The sequence below is a fragment of the Neovison vison genome, chromosome 2 (genome assembly GCF_020171115.1).
Source record: "Neovison vison isolate M4711 chromosome 2, ASM_NN_V1, whole genome shotgun sequence".
Lineage (NCBI taxonomy): Eukaryota > Metazoa > Chordata > Mammalia > Carnivora > Mustelidae > Neogale > Neogale vison.
Window position 1 is genome coordinate 151558377 of NC_058092.1, and position 15817 is coordinate 151574193.

The following is a 15817-nucleotide window of genomic DNA, read 5'->3' on the forward strand; positions in this document are numbered from 1 at the left end:
CCGCCGCATGGTAAGCGTTCGGGAGAAAAATGCACACTGTCCTCGTTCGTGCTGCCACTCACCGGGACTTCAAGAGCAGGGTCTCTCCCACCAGGGGCACTTAGCGATGCCCAGGGACTCGCTCAGGATTACAGCTGGGTGTGCAGTGGTTCTGGCATCTAGAGGCCAACAGTGCTGCTGGACATCCTACAACACACACATAAGCCCCCACAAAAAAGAATTATCTGGCTCAAAAGGTCGGTGATGGCGACGTTGAGAAACTTTCAGAGGAAGGAGTCATGGTGTGGGGTGAAGAAGAAGAAAATCAGCTTTAATACCTCAGGCCAACCACAGCGTTACAGAGTCTGCCTCATTGTCTTGGTCAGTCTTCTAGATCAAATTACAGATTTTTTAAAAAGATTTTATGCACAAGAGCACAAACAGGCAGAGTGGCAGCCAGAGGGAGAGGGAGAAGCAGGCTCCCCACTGAGCAGGGACTCCCAATGCGGGGGCTCAATCCCAGGACCCTGGGATCATGACCTGAGCCAAAGGCAGAGGCTTAAGCAACTAAGCCATCCAAGTGCCCCTAGAGGTACAAATTTTGCATTCAGCTCGGGTCATGATCCCAGGATCCTAGGATCGAGCCTCACGTCTATCTCCCTGCTCAATGGGGACTCTGCCAGCCTGCTTCTCCCTCTGGCACTCGTCCTCTCTTTCTCTGTCCCTCTTTCTGTCCCTCTCCCCACTCGTGCTCTCTCCTTCTCTCTCTCAAAATGAATAAATAAAATCTTTTTTGAAAAACAGTTTGGCTAATCCACAAAAATTATTACTTTCCCTTAGAATGTCCTTGTTCTTAGGAAATACCTGTTAGAGTACTCAAGTGTTTAACAACCAACAAGAACAGAAAAGGACATTTATACAGACAGGAAAAGCAGATATAGCCAAATGTTAACAGCTGCTGAGTCTAGGTGATCTGGGGTTAATTTTAGCTTTTCTGTAGATTTGAAGTTTTTCAAAATAACTGGGTTAAGGCAAGGACTGGACTATGTATGTAGCAGGAGATGCTAATGATGGGATGGTAAGTGGCCATTTCGGTTAAGATATTTCATGCCTACAGCCTTGTGAGCTTTATTTCACTTGAAGCTTTAAGCTAAATTGACTTTTTATTTTTCATTACTTCTGAGTAATATTTTTTTCTTTTAAAAATGTGCCATTATTTAACAGTGACTATACCCAGGGGTGAGGAGGTAGGATTATGGATGATTTCTGTTTTCTCCTTTTTGTGCATTTTCTGAATATTCTGTAATAAATACATATTAGCTTTATAAAAACAACTTTTTAAAAAATTCCTTCCTTTACAGAAAAATTCTGTTTTTATTGAAACCATGGTTAATTGTACATAGATGCTCATTTTTGCTGCCTCAAGCCTAATTGGGTTTATTGGCACAGAAAAAATGATAGTGATGAATGATTTGCCTGTGTGTCATCAGCAAAGAATGACGAAGACAAACATCATTTATGCCATTTTTCAAGAGAGTAGTAGACGATTTGCTTATCGTCTTACTCCCTCTGTGCCTCCCGGCCTCCCGGAGTAACATGTCAGCAGTACAGCTTGTCAAGTAAGCAAAGCTCTTATGTTTTCATCTTGTGACTCACCAAAGCATAAATCTCGGTGGGAGTCACAGATTTAAATGGAGACTGCTGTGCGCATCTCTTAAAATATTTATTTCTCTAATTTTGTATTTTCCTTACTGGTGCAGTTGAAACCTGAAACTAATTCTGATTAAAAAAAAAAAAAAAAAACGACTATTTTTGTTCCCCTGAGTCACTAGAGACATCACTGTTGGCCATGTGGGTACTTGCACAGTCACTGTTGGTGACAGTTGACATTCCTTAGATGTCATTTCCCCAATCCATAAAAAATATGTTAAGTGCTAAAGTAGTATATAGATTTAAGCTACTCTGTTGGTTTGGATGGGAAGTTAGAAACATGGCACAAGGGAATTAACATGTGAAAGGGCTTGCAGAGAGCAAGCTTACTGGTGAGATCATTTATGAGCTCTTTCTCCAGCCCACACCGGGCTGTTTCCTGGCTTCTGTTTTGGTTTTACGGTCTCAGCAGGGAATTGCCACAAACAAATTTTTCCTCTTCCAAAGAGATCCCTAGCTTTCTGATGACTTTGTATCAGAGAGTAGAAGGTGGGCCTGTGAGAGAAGCGAGAACCAGAGCTTCAGCTGTGCTGGAGCAGGAGCAGGTACAGGAAAGGGAGGCTAGATTCAGCTCCTCCCTTCCCTAGTCACCGCTGGCTTGTGGAAGTGCAGGGAAGACACCAGGATTGTGTTGCGGGCTGATGAGTTTTTCGGGCAGTTACCCAGTTTAGTCCACAGTGTTGATGCTGTGTCGTATCCCAGTCACAAAGTTACTGCAGCCGGGCACCAGCAGGAGCCACCGTGAAACAGCAGGGTAAATGCCAGTGTCAGCTCAGCGGACAGGACAGAATGACTTGTTTTATCTTCGTACATTCTAGATTCATAGTTTCAAGGTGAAGCATTTTTATTTGGTCATGATAGCCTTTACTTTTGGGATGGATCATCTGAAACGGCAGGCCCGTGATCCCTCTGCCAACTCCAGGGGACACTTTGTGTCCTTCACTTCGTTGATTGCATTTTTCTCTTAGCTTATATGATCTGCCTTCTTTTTGGTCCAGCCACATCTGGCCCAGTCTTTCTTCCCAGTGTACTTTAGCATCTCCTCTCTCACTTTCCTCTTTTCTTCAGAGATTTTATTTTTAAGTGATCTCTACACCCAGTGTGTGGGGCTCGAACTCACAACCCTGGGATCAAGAGTCGTATGCTCCACGGACTGAGCCAGCCAGGCACCCCTCTCAATTTCCTCTTAATCATTAGGATTTGATACCCAGGTTTCTGTTTGTTTTACTCCTTCCTCAGCAATTGTATCCATTACCGCCTGTTCGGTCATGGCTCATGAATCCAGCTACGGCTCACATTTCTCTAATGTGAATTAGAGAAATTCTAATTTCTTCTCCATACGGGTTTCCCAAGGGCTTTCTGATGCTAAGATCATCTCTGCCCATCCGTCCTCATCTCCCCTGTATTTGAGTCTTGGATAGCGGTATCTCCTTTTTCTCAGGCGCCCAAACCAGAATCGTGGGATTTACCCTCAACTCTCATATCCAGGCACTCACTAAATCCTATCAGTTCTTGCGCCTGGATGTATTTGGTACCAGTTCTCCCAAACTTTATCACTATTCAAACAGCAACCTCTTTGACCTTGGCCGTGGACACTTACAATGACACATGTTGCCAGAGGCAAGGGAAACAGAAGCAGAAATGAACTGTTGGGACTTCATCAAGATGAAAATCTTCTGCACAGTGAAGGAAACAGTCAACAGAACTAAAAGGCAGTCCACAGAATAGGAGAAGATATTTGCAAATGACATGTCTGTTGGTAACATGCAGCTGCCTGTTAAGTGGACCATGGGTGGAGCTTAGGTCATGATCTCGGAGTCTTGGGATCGAACCCCATGTTGGGCTCCGTGCTCAATGGGGAGTCTGCCTTTCTCCATCTCCCTTGGCTCCTTCCCCTGCTTGCACACGCTCATGTGCATGCTGTTAGATAAATAAATTTTTTTTAAATGAGATACTACCTTATACCTGTCAGAATGGCTAAAATTAACAACACAAGAAAATAGGTGTTGGTGAGGATGCAGAGAAAGGAGAGACCTCCCACACTGTTGGTGGGAACACAGGCTGGTGCAGGCACTCTGGAAAACAGTGTGGAGGCTCCTCAGAAAGTTGAAAATAGAGCTACCCTATGACCCAGCAATCACACTATTGGGTCTTTACCGAAAGGTACAAAAATACAGATTCGACGGGGCACCTGCATCCCAGTATTTGTAGCAGCATTATGTCACACACACACACACACACACACAGGAGTATTGCTCAACCATCAAAAAGAACGAAACATTACCATTTGCAGTGATGTGTATGGAGCTAGAGATTGTAATGCCGAGTGAAAGAAGTCAAAGAACGACAAACACCATATGATTTCACTCATACGTGGAATTTAAGAAACAAAACAAATGAACCTATGGTGGGGGAGAAGGGAAACAAACCATAGGAGACTCATAACAATAGAGAACAAACTGAGGGTTGATAGAGGGAGGTGGGTGGGAGCTTGGCTAGGTGGGTGATGGGCGTTAAGAGGGGCACTAGTTGTGACAGGCACTGGGTGTTGTATGTAAGGGATGGATCACTGAATTCTGAAACCGATATTGCACTGTATGTTAACTAACTAGAATTTAAATAAATTTTTAAAAAATTTTTATTACTATTAAAGTTTTAGAGGAATGTATACAAGGGCAGGAGGCTGTTTTGCCAGAAGAAAGACACATGATTAACCCAGAGCAGCTGCATGTTACCAAGGGTGTTGGACTTAGCTTTCAGGTTCTAGCACTGACATTCCAGTTAGTTCGCATAGAGATGACCAGAGTCTCACTGAATGAAACTGAATAAATTCACAGAAGACCAGTTTGTAAACCAGAGTACCTATTCATTCATCTTTAATAGGTATTAGCTTATTAGATTTGAAAGTCATGACCCCTGTCTGGGAACCTCCTTACTGAGATGTCAGACACCAAAAACCCAACTCAGAGCAGTGCTGGGTTTGACCCTTGGCTTTGCTTACGGGAGTGGGATGTGCTTGTTTCCAAGAGCTGGCTCGCTCGGGTACGATATGACTGAAATGGTCGGTGTCTTCCCATTCCTGTGTCTCCCTCCCACTAGACATTGCTCCGTTGCCCAGATTCCTCTCTCAGATTTCTTTCTCAACCCAGCTTTTGTATAGGAATATACTTGATCTGTTGTTTTGAGGTAGTGAGTTTACTAATTAAGCTTCAATCTCAGAGCCTTCTCAGTTACCAGAGACATTGTTCCCTTTAACGTATGCATTTAATTATTCAACTCCGAAGGCAGTCTTTTTTTCCTTTTTTTATGGAGATATAATTGACACATAACATACTCATTTCAGGTGTACAGCATAATGATTGGTTATTGCGGTATGATCACACCGAGTCTAGTTAACATCCACCCACCACGGTTACATCTCTTTTCTTATGAGAACTTTTAAGATCTCCTCACTTAGCAGTTTTCAGATATACAACATTATTAACTGCTCATCATGCTGTACATTACATCTCCAGGACCTACTATTTTACAGCTGGAAATTTGCACCTTTTCACCCCCTTCACCCGTTTAACGCAGCCCCTCAGCACCCCCTTCTGGCAGCCACCTATCTGATACTCGGTATGTAAGAGTTCAGTGTTTCAGTTTTTGGTTTTTAAAAATGTGTCGGATTCCACATGTAAGTGAAGTCATACGTGTTTGTCTCTCTCTGACTGATTTCACTTAGCATAATGACCTTAAGATCCATCCATGTTGGAAATGGCAGGGTTTCCTTCCTTTTATGGCTGTATAATATTCCTGTGTGTGTGTGTGCATGTGCACACGCGCATGTGTGTGTTTGCATCACATCTTCATCCATCCATCTGTGGGCATTCGGGTTGTGTCCACATCATGGCTTTTGTAAACATGCTGCAGTGAACAAGGGGGCACAGGTGTCTTTTCAAGTGGGTGTTTTCATTCCCTTTGGATAAATACCCAGAAATGGAATTGCTACATCATATGGTAGTTCTAGTTCTCAGTTTTTGAGGACCCTCCATACTATTTCCACAGTGTCTACAATGGTTTACATGCCCACCAGCAGCACACAAGTGTTCCCTTTTCTCCGCATCTTAGTCACCATTCTGACAGGCGTGAGGTGGTCTCTCATTGTGGTTTTGATTTGCATTTCCCTGATGATGAAAGCATATTTTCATGTACCTGTTGGCCATATGTGCATTGTGTTGTCTTTGGAAACATTCTATTCAGATCCTCTGCGCATTTGGTTTTTGCTGTTGAGTTGTGGGAATTCTTTATATGTCTGGGTAGTAATTCCTCGTCAGGTATTTCGTTTGCAAATATTTTCTTCCACTCATAGGTTGCCTTTTCATTTTGCTGATGGTCTCCTGTGCTATGCAGCAGCTTTTTGGTTTGATGTAGTCCTCTTTGTTTATTTTTGCTTTTGTTGCTTTTGCTTTTGGTTTCAAATCCAAAAAAATCATTGCCAAGACCAGTGTTAGGGAACTTAACACCTAGGTTTTATTCTAGGAATCTTATGATGTGAGGTCTTCTGTTCGGGTCTTAAATCCATTCTGAGGTAATTTTTTGTGTATGGCATAGCGTAGTGGTCCAGGTTCTTTCCTTGCCCTTGGCTGTCTGGTTTTCCCAACACCATTTGTTGCAGTGTCTGTCTTTCCCATGTATTTTCTTGCCTCTTCAGTGGTAAGTGAATTGACCATTTATGTATGGGCTTGGTGCTGGGCTCGCCCTTCTGTTCCATTGATCAGTGTTCCAGTTTTTATGCCAGTAGCGTGCTGTTTTGTTCTCAGTAACTTTGTAATATAGTTTGAAATCAGGAAGCAGGATGCCTCCAGCTTTGTTGTTCTTCAGGTTTCTTTGGCTGTTTGGGGTCTTCTGTGGTTCTGTGCAGATTTTAGTAGCACTTGCTGTATTTCTATGAAAACCCCTTTGGAATTTGGTAGAGATTACCTCGAATCTCTAGATTGCTTTGAGTAGTATAGACATATTAATAATATTAATACTTCCAATCTGCGAGCTTGACTATCTTTCCATATATCTGTGTCTCCTTCAGCTTCTCAGAAGGCAGTCTGAATTTCTAGGTTAGTGCTGACTCCTCACCTGGACCTCCATAATAGTCCAGTTACCAGTCTCCTTACCCGCCTGCCTGATGCTTTTCTGCTCCTGGAGCGACTGTTTAAAATGGGGGCTAGGATTGCATCACTTCTGTGCTTGCAAACAAATGCTCCCCCAGGTTGGGGATGAGGGACAGACTCTGTTCCCGCAAGCAGCGCTGACAGAGCCGCCTTGCACGTCTCCTTTCCTCAGCCTGGGGCTTCAGCGGCACTAAACTCTCCACACTTTCCTGGGCTTGCAGTGCTCTCACGCCTGCCTTTTGAGGAGTGCTCGTCCGCCTCTCCCTTTGCTGACTCAGATGCCTGCCAGACTCTGCCCTGGGCTCTCTCATCTGGAGTCCTGGCAGACCTCAGGCAGAGTGACTTTCCTCTGTCACTGAGCCCAGCAGGGCATATTATGAGGATCTGAAGATAGGAGCTGTTTCACTCCTGTAAATGTTCCAGTAGCCCGTAGACTGCTGTGTCATAGACACTCAAAAGTTTAGATAACAAATGCCTCGTGTCTGGAAGAAGATTGACCCCAAATTTATTTCCTTGTATACATATGTTTAAAAAAAATTTTTTTATCATAAAAGTGTGAAAATATAGGAAAGGAATACAGATCCACTGTTGAAAACTTGACTATATATAAAGAGGTTAGAGGAATGTGACATTATCCACATGTTTCCCAGGATACTTGCTGTATTTCTCCCTAGACTTGTTTCCCTCTGTGCATGTGTCTGTAAGGGTGCTGTTTTTAGGGACTCAAGGTTCAACTGGAGAGTTAAGGCTTTCCAGGGAGAGTAGAGAAATAATCTGTGCCCATTTCCAAGATAAGACAATGAGATCTTTTAAAGGGGCCCTTCACTTTCTGCTTTCCTTCTAGTGGTCTTAAAGCTCCGTTGCGCTGAGCTGAGACCCCGCACGCCACACACGTGTCATCATTAACCCCCGGCCCAGCCCCGTGAGGTGGGCATCGCTTGCTCTGTGCTCGAGTTCAAGCGGTGACCCACCACAGTGTGTCCAAGAGGACTGCTCTCTGGAACCCTGGGGCTCCTCAAAGCACATCAGGAGTCTCCCCAACAGTGCAGACTATAAAGTGACAGACTGCCCAAGGAATCCCGACTCCTAGTGTTTCTGTTTCATAGAGGAGTTATAATGCTTTACAAAAAGCTTTCAAACCACTGGCCTTGCTTGAAAGGCCTAACCTTTCAAACTGCTGGCCTCACTTATTGGAAAGTTCAGTTTTATATAGTGCCCTTCCTAATGCTGGCTAACTGAGACCTTACAGCACTTTATCTCTTAATTTTAATATGTGAAAAAAAAATTAGAAGATAATTAAAGCTGTATCTTTTGTCTGGTGTTCTAGACCAAAAATCATTCCAATTAACAATTAACATTGTTTGTGAAATAAATATTTTTCAAGTGCCTGTTTTGCATGTCAGGCCATTCTAGGTGCCAGGAATATGGTGGTCGATAAGACATACGAGATCCCTGCTCTCATGGTGCTTGTGTTCTAGTGGGAAATGTTAGTTCGACAGTAGTAAAATAAACAGGAAGTATCAGACTGATAAGTGGGGTATTAGGAAAAGAAGACAGGCTGATGTGGTAGGGAAAAATTGGATGCCAGCTGCCTTCCATTGGATCTCTGGAGCAAGCCAGAGGGGCTGACAGTGGGGATGGCCTGAGCAGTACAAAGGAGCAGCTGAACCCTCCTGGAAAAGTTAGAAGACAGTAGAATTTAAATGTGTCAAACCTTGTGGCAGAGAGTGTAACTTTCTAAGCCCAGAATTTAATAATTATCTCAAACAGAAAGCTTGACAGATTTGACAAGATAAAACTTATGGACCTTTTAAGTAAAAAAATAAAAAGTGGCAAACAATTCTGAAAAAAATATTTTAGCGTGTATTATAGAAACAGAATTATTTATTACAAGATAACACAAATTAATAAGAAAAATATAAAACTCAGTAGCTAAATTGCAAAGAGGCATGGATCAATAACTCCCAGTAGAGACTGTGTAATTTATAAACATTAGAAATCAAAAGAAACGCAGTTAATGACAAATCATCTTTTAATCTACTAAATTGACGTAAATGTCTTTGCTTTCATTAATATCCCATACTTGGAAGAATACAGTGCAGGTAGTATTTTTGTAAATTGGGAAATTAGGTAATTTCCTTTTTGAAAAAAGTTTGACATTGTGTCCCAAAATCTGTATAAAATATCTCTATTTCTTTCTTGTCCCCATAATTTCAACTCTGAAAATGTATTTTGAAACAAAACAAACATTCACACCAAAACATGCTTCACTAGATTGTTGGTAGAGCCCAGATCTGCCATGGGGACATGTCTGTGTGACTCGGGATCGTGACTCGATGCACGTCAGTTGTGTGTGCGTGGCTAAGAACGGTCGTCCGAGCTGTAACAACAGGAAACTCTTCGGCATGAGGGACATGCAAACAGCAGCAAAATTGTCTCTGCACCCTTTGTACTTGTATCTTTCAGATACACATGAGAAAAATGACTCGAACATATACACCAACATGTTAAGGGTGCTGTGTGATAGAGTCGGGGGATAAAAATTGTAACCAATAGGTTTTAGGGGAAAAAATTATTTTTCCTTAAAAACATACTTAAAACCTAAATGACAACAATAAAGAAATCGACTCACTTTATCTTTCCACAAAAAGAGCTTTGAAGGTACCATCGTGTGGGAGAGCCAAGACCTCCAAGGCCTCGTGTCAAGAAATCTCCACAAAGTGACTGTGAATGACGGCGGCGGTGTTCTCCGCATCATTACGGTAAGTCATTCTTTCTTCCTAAGGCTGTTCGGCATAGTCTAGACTTTAGCGTTTTTTAATACAGAAAGAGTTTTTTTAACTTTACAATTTACATCAACCCAGGGAATGTGGAACTGTGAATCGTGGGTACTTTTGCGTGTGTACGGCAGAAAATGCTGAGTCACCATAGTACAGACGAACAACTCATGTTCTTGGATTTTCTCACCCCAGCATTAGTAAATGCACATTTTTGCCTTAAGATTGGTGAATTTTAAAAACGTGATATTTTATTTCCCAATAATTTTTTATACGTTTCTTTTTTTTTTTTTTTAAGATTTTATTTATTTACTTGACAGACAGAGATCACAAGTAGGCAGAGAGGCAGGTGGAGAGAGAGGGAGAAGCAGGCTCCCTGCTGAGCAGAAAGCCCGATGTGGGGCTCGATTTCAGGACCCTGAGATCATGACCTGAGCCAAAGGTGGAGGCTTAACCCACTGAGCCACCCTGGCACCCATTTCTCAATAACTCCTAAGCTAACATTCTCGAAGGACGCTTGCTCAGTAGTTCTGAATCCTCACGCCCTCACCTTCCTAGCAGGGTGTTCATGACAGCAGCACAGACAACAGTGCTGGCAAATACAGCGGAGCTTTTGGTGTCATTTATATTGCTGGGATTTCTGCCTTGTATTTTTCATGTATTCAGATTTGCTTCCGATTTGAAAGTTTGATAGGTAAATATTTCCAAGTAAGTGTGGGACGGTAAGGTGTAGGCAGACTTCACACGACGAGCTTGAAATAATACAAGTGGGGTATGTGGTGGTGTCGCACTCTCTTCGATGCTCTGGTGTAATGATTAGGAGAGTGTTCACCATCTCAGCTCACGGGCTTAGTCTGTTTTCATTAACTCTTAATATTCACATGAATTCATTCCCAAATTTGAAATAAACATTAGGTGGTATGCTGTTACTCATTTAGAAAACCACTCCTGGCCCGCAGTGGAACTTATACTCCAGTGAGGAAGAAAGTCATTAGATCACAGATTCATATATAATTACAAACAGCCTTGTGGGTCATTTTTAGGATCTCATCCTTTGTTACCAACAGTTCTTTATTTAGCATAAAACATCTTATGAAATTTAATTATAGTTTTATTCTTTTCTTTCCTTATTTCCAAGGCAAGTGCCTTTAGTATGTCTCCTCCTTTTCTATTTATGAAACTTTAAAAAATATCCAAAATGTGCTGAAATTCTGTAGTTATTGATTGCACAAAAGGAAACCGGATGACTTCTGAGTTGAGGACTAGGTTCAAATGGAAAGATTCAAATAACCCACTTTGGGGGTAAGTATAGTTGTAGAGGGCAAAAGACTGCTTATACATTCTGCTAACCTTAAAAAATAGTCCGGGGTCGCCTGGGTGGCTCAGTGGGTTAAGCCGCTGCCTTCAGCTCAGGTCATGATCTCAGGGTCCTGGGATCGAGTCCTACATCGGGCTCTCTGCTCAGCAGGGAGCCTGCTTCCTCCTCTCTCTCTCTGCCTGCCTCTCTGCCTACTTGTGATCTCTCTCTGTCAAATAAATAAATAAAATCTTTAAAAAAAAAAAAAAAAGTCCGGTAATTTGGTAGCCCCTTCTAGGAAACCCCCACGTACAAATACAGGTTTCCACCATAAATGAGTGAAACTGAAAGTTTCCCCAAGTCTTGCTCCCTTGCCAGCAAATGAGAATGTCAGAAACTGTTAAAAGTCCAGCTGCATGGGGCGCCTGGGTGGCTCAGTGGGTTAAAGCCTCTGTCTTCGGGTCAGGTCATGATCCCAGGGTCCTGGGATCGAGCCCCGCATCAGGCTTTCTGTTCAGCAGGGAGCCTGCTTCCTCCCCGCTCTCTCTGCCTGCCTCTCTGCCTACTTGTGATCTCTGTCTGTCAAATAAATAAATAAAATTTAAAAAAAAAAGTCCAGCTGTGATCTTTTAGATAGAAACTAATGAAAATTACCATCAAGTTCTAAACAAGCCAAAACAATGTAGAGTACACAATGAAAAAACAGAGTGTGCCACCTTTCCTGCCTCTGCAAAGCCGGGAACGTTAGCTCCACCTTCGGTAGCTTTCTCACTGCTCTGCGCAGTACAACTCTGCTGAGGGGACAGGCAGGGCTGCAGCCATGCTGGTAGGGGAGTGTGTGGGAGCAGTGCCATGCACGTGCGTGCGCACACACACACACGCACACCCTGTGTGGTCCGGCCCAGCCCCACTCTGCCAGGGGTGCCTCGAGGGTGTGCAACACGCAGCAGGGAAACACCACACTGGGGAACTTGTAAATCTCTAATCATAAAATCTCCTCCAGTCCTCAGAGGCCGAGAGGCCTGTGTCTGGCCTGGGCGGCTGTGAGAGCATCAGTGAGCAGCAGGGCTCCATCTGCACAGTTCATTCAAGGGGCTTTCTCTGCCCGTAGAACAAACTGTAGAAAATCTGCCTAGATGTATTTGAATTCATGGCAGTTTTCAGTCTCAAAGAAATCAAAGGTGGTCTTTTTTTTTTTTAAGTGGCAGGTTTGGGATGTAAAATAAAATTGGGTTTTGTGCTATTATGGTAGCAAGTTCAAGACTATGATTCTATGTCAGTTGGAATTCTAAGCCCTATGGACTTCCCTGTGCACCTGATCTTTACTATTGTAATCAAGACAACAATCAGATAACAAACATAGAACACTAAAGTCAACCTGATCTCATGAAGGGCTTAAATGGATTTATCTGCTGTGGAGTCACATTATAAATTTTGCCACATCAGTTTTAAATAGAAGAAGTGTACTTGTAGTAATGAAGCATTGAGCACTTCCCTTGTTTTCAGGCTGGGGAGGGCGCCTTGCCCCACGAGTTCATGGAAGGTGTGGAGGGAGTGGCCGGTGGTTTTATTTACAACATTCAGGGTAAGTCAGCGGCTTGGAAGGTGAGGAGTGTGCTGAGTCTCACGTACCTAATCTTAACTCCGTACTTTGATGGAAAAGGGGATTTTTTTTTTGTAATTAAAAAAAAAGCTTTATTGATATATAATTCACAAACACTTTACCCTTTTAAAGTGGTTAAGTCACTGGTTTGCGGTGTGAGAGTTCTGCAAACTTCACTGCTAATTCCAGACCATTTCCATCGCTCCAGAAATCCGTGCCCTTTAGCGGACGTGCCTCATTCTCCCCTCCCGCAATATCTACCAACCATTAACTTCCATGCTGTACTTTCTGACCTTAAATGTAAGGATTTACTTCTGGGCTCCCAATTCTGTTCTGTGTGTGCACTCTGTGTCCTTCTACCTATACTGCTCTGTCTTGCATATGTGGCTTCGTAGCAGGCTTTGACATCGGGAAGTGTGAATCCTCCAACTTTGTTCTCTTTCAAGGTTGTTTTGGCTATTCTGGGCCCTGCATTTCCATACGAATTTTAGGATCAGCTTGTCAATTTCTGCAAGCAAGCCAGCTGGAATTTGAAAGGGGTGGCGTTGAACATGCAGATCTTTTCAGGGAGTGTTGCCATTCTGACATTAAGTCTCTGATCCGAGAACATGCATATCCTTCCATTTACTTATGTCTTAAACTAAATTCTTTTAGCAATATTTTATGGTTTTCAGAGTACAAGTCTTACATTTCTTTTGGTAAGTTTATTCTTACATATTTTTTTGGCACTATTATAAGTGGAATTGTTTTTTACATTTCTAGATTCTTATCGCTAATGTATAGAAATAAAATTGATTCTTATATATCAATCTTGTATGCTGCAATTTTGCTGAATTCGTTTATTAAGTTACTAGTTGGGTGCCTTGGGATTTTCCACCTACAAGATCATGTCATCTGCTAATGGAGATAGTTGTACCTCCCCCCGCCACCAAATTGAGATGCCTTTTATTGCTTTTTCTTGTCTAAATATCATGGCTAGAATGTCTAATACAGTGTTGAGTAGTAGAAATAGAACAGATCTCCTTGTCTTGTTCCCACTCTTAGAGGGAAAGTATCCCGTCTTTCACCATAAGGATGACATTGAAAAATCTATGACCTTGGACTTTGTTGGCCCTAGCGTGGCTGTGTCTGGTTTATCCTGTAGCCAGGTGGGGACTTCTGCAGAACGGCTACAGAGGCCATATAGCTATAGTGGGTTTTGTGCTACTGTCAGAAGGGAAGGGAAGAAGGGAAGAACCTTTTTTTCCCTGTCCCAGCAAGCGTGGTGCATTCTGATGCCTGCGTCTTTCCCTTTGTTGGAGGTGGCCCAGTGGACTCAGCTTCCTGCCCTGCTTCATGTGTGCACTTTCTCCTCATGTGAATATTTAAACATAGACTCTCTTTCAGAGTACAGTTTGTTAAATGCGTCTCCTAATCTATCACATTTCAAGGATGGGTTTATTAGAAAGATTCCTTTAAAACTTGGGGTCAGGAACATTAGCCTAGAACTCGAGAAAGATTTTGTCAGGATGGGAGCGGCTGTGTTTATCTTCTTGAATGATACTTACTTAAATATCTATGATTCCTGAGAATTCCATGTCCCTGATCTTTAAGAAAGAAAGACTACCATGGATGCAGTTCCTGTTGGCCACCTGTCCTGAACATCACCCAGGGAACAAAGGTGCCCAGTGGAATTTCCGTCCTGACATCTCAGAGCTCCACAGAGCATGGATTCCGATAAAAGAATTAGGACCCAGCTTCCCTGAAGGCTCTCCATGACCGGGGAAAGCAAAGCAGATCCTGAGAGGAGACTCTCCGGGAGCCCCTGACAGCACAGTGTTGAGGAGGGCACACACCCCATTTGAGCCACTGCCTGTTCTTTGCAGATGCAACTGGACTGTGGCTTTATAAAATTTTTTCAAAAACCTCTTAATTTATAGTGTTTCCTCACAGAAGTAGTTGTATTCTTACATCACCCCCAAAGAGTAGGCTGGAACAGGTACATGGGTTTTGCCCATAAACTTGTCATTAAAAATAGATTTAAAATTTAGAGATCCTTAACTCCAGTCCAGAGAGTTTTCATGAAACTGTGAGACCACTCTGTCCTCTTAGCTCCCCAAGCGGCTATTAATACCCTAGCCCTGGGGAAAACTCGAACCCGGAGCTCAGGCAGCTTCCTAAGGCAGCGAAGCCGTGGGGCCGGGGCAGGTGTAACACACTGTCTGACTGGAGTATCCAACACCTTCCCTTCTCTGACCAGTTCATTCCCAAATATACCACCGGGAGGTTTTAAAAACTAGTTTAAGGGGCCCTTGAGACTTCTGCCACTAAACTGTTCTAGAAGGGGCCGCTCCTGTACCCTGGACAAAAGCTTGTCATAATTTTTCTGTCATGGAGGCTAAAGGAATAAGGTCTGGGTCAGGAACGATTTCTTTCAAATAAGAGTGAAATAACTTAAGCTGTAGGCTAAAAAAATGAAAATGAGTAGACTGTCTTCTCATGTTCTGGATATATCTGCAAAATCTCAGTATACATTTTTTAAAATCAGGATCTAAGTGCCATTCAGAACCATCAGGTTATACACCGGTTATTAAATTTTGTCGGGCATTGGCATCCCTCTCCGGGCCCTACCTCAAGCTACAAAGTTAAAATCTTCGAGACTGGAGCGCAGATGTCTGTGTCTTAGCAGACTCCCTAGACAGTGGTGATCTAGCAAACTCTGAGGCTGGCAGCTCTGCGGTTCTCTTCGGTCGCACCCAGACAGGTTTAAAGCACACGCAGGTCTGCTACTGCATGTGCCTGGTTTCCTGACACCGGCAGTGGTTCGTCTGAAAGGCATGTGTTTAATTCCTGCTCTCCCCTTGTTACAGCTGTTCTCCCATTTTGCCAATTTTCAAACACTTGGACTTGCCTTCAAGTGTTAAATTGCATATACTTCTCTTTATCTCCCAAGTAAAGGCTCTTACGGTAGAGTGTGATAGAATGTACAGTAGAATGTGCTGGCAGAGCACACGGTCATTCAGGCCTGAGTTTCCCAAACGGTGGTTGTCTGGGGTCCCACTGCCTCAGAGTCCTGGGAAGACACATGCTGAAGACAGTCGTTGCCTCCGCCCCTGACCTGCTGAATGTGGGTGTCAGCAAACGGTCCCCGCCCTCCTCCACCTCCCGCTCATGAGAACTCGGGCCCGGAAACCTGCAGCTTTGCCCCGCGTGTCCCTGTGGGCAGAGGCAGAAATCAGGCCTCGGCCTTCGATCCCCGCACCCCAGGCTTCCCCTGCGGTGCTGGGAGGTGGGGTGCTGAGCGGCTCTGTTGTTTCCTTGCCCT

General features: G+C 43.4%; 1 protein-coding gene across 1 annotated transcript in view; it reads left to right on the forward strand.

Annotated features, from left to right (window-relative positions):
• B3GALNT2 (beta-1,3-N-acetylgalactosaminyltransferase 2) overlaps nt 1–15817 on the forward strand; it is a 58207-nt gene that overhangs the window by 34830 nt on the left and 7560 nt on the right. Inside the window, exons 6-7 of the mRNA XM_044239325.1 lie at nt 9488–9598; nt 12417–12495. Of these exons, the coding sequence (XP_044095260.1) occupies nt 9488–9598; nt 12417–12495 (190 nt within the window). The remainder of the gene's footprint in view (nt 1–9487; nt 9599–12416; nt 12496–15817) is intronic.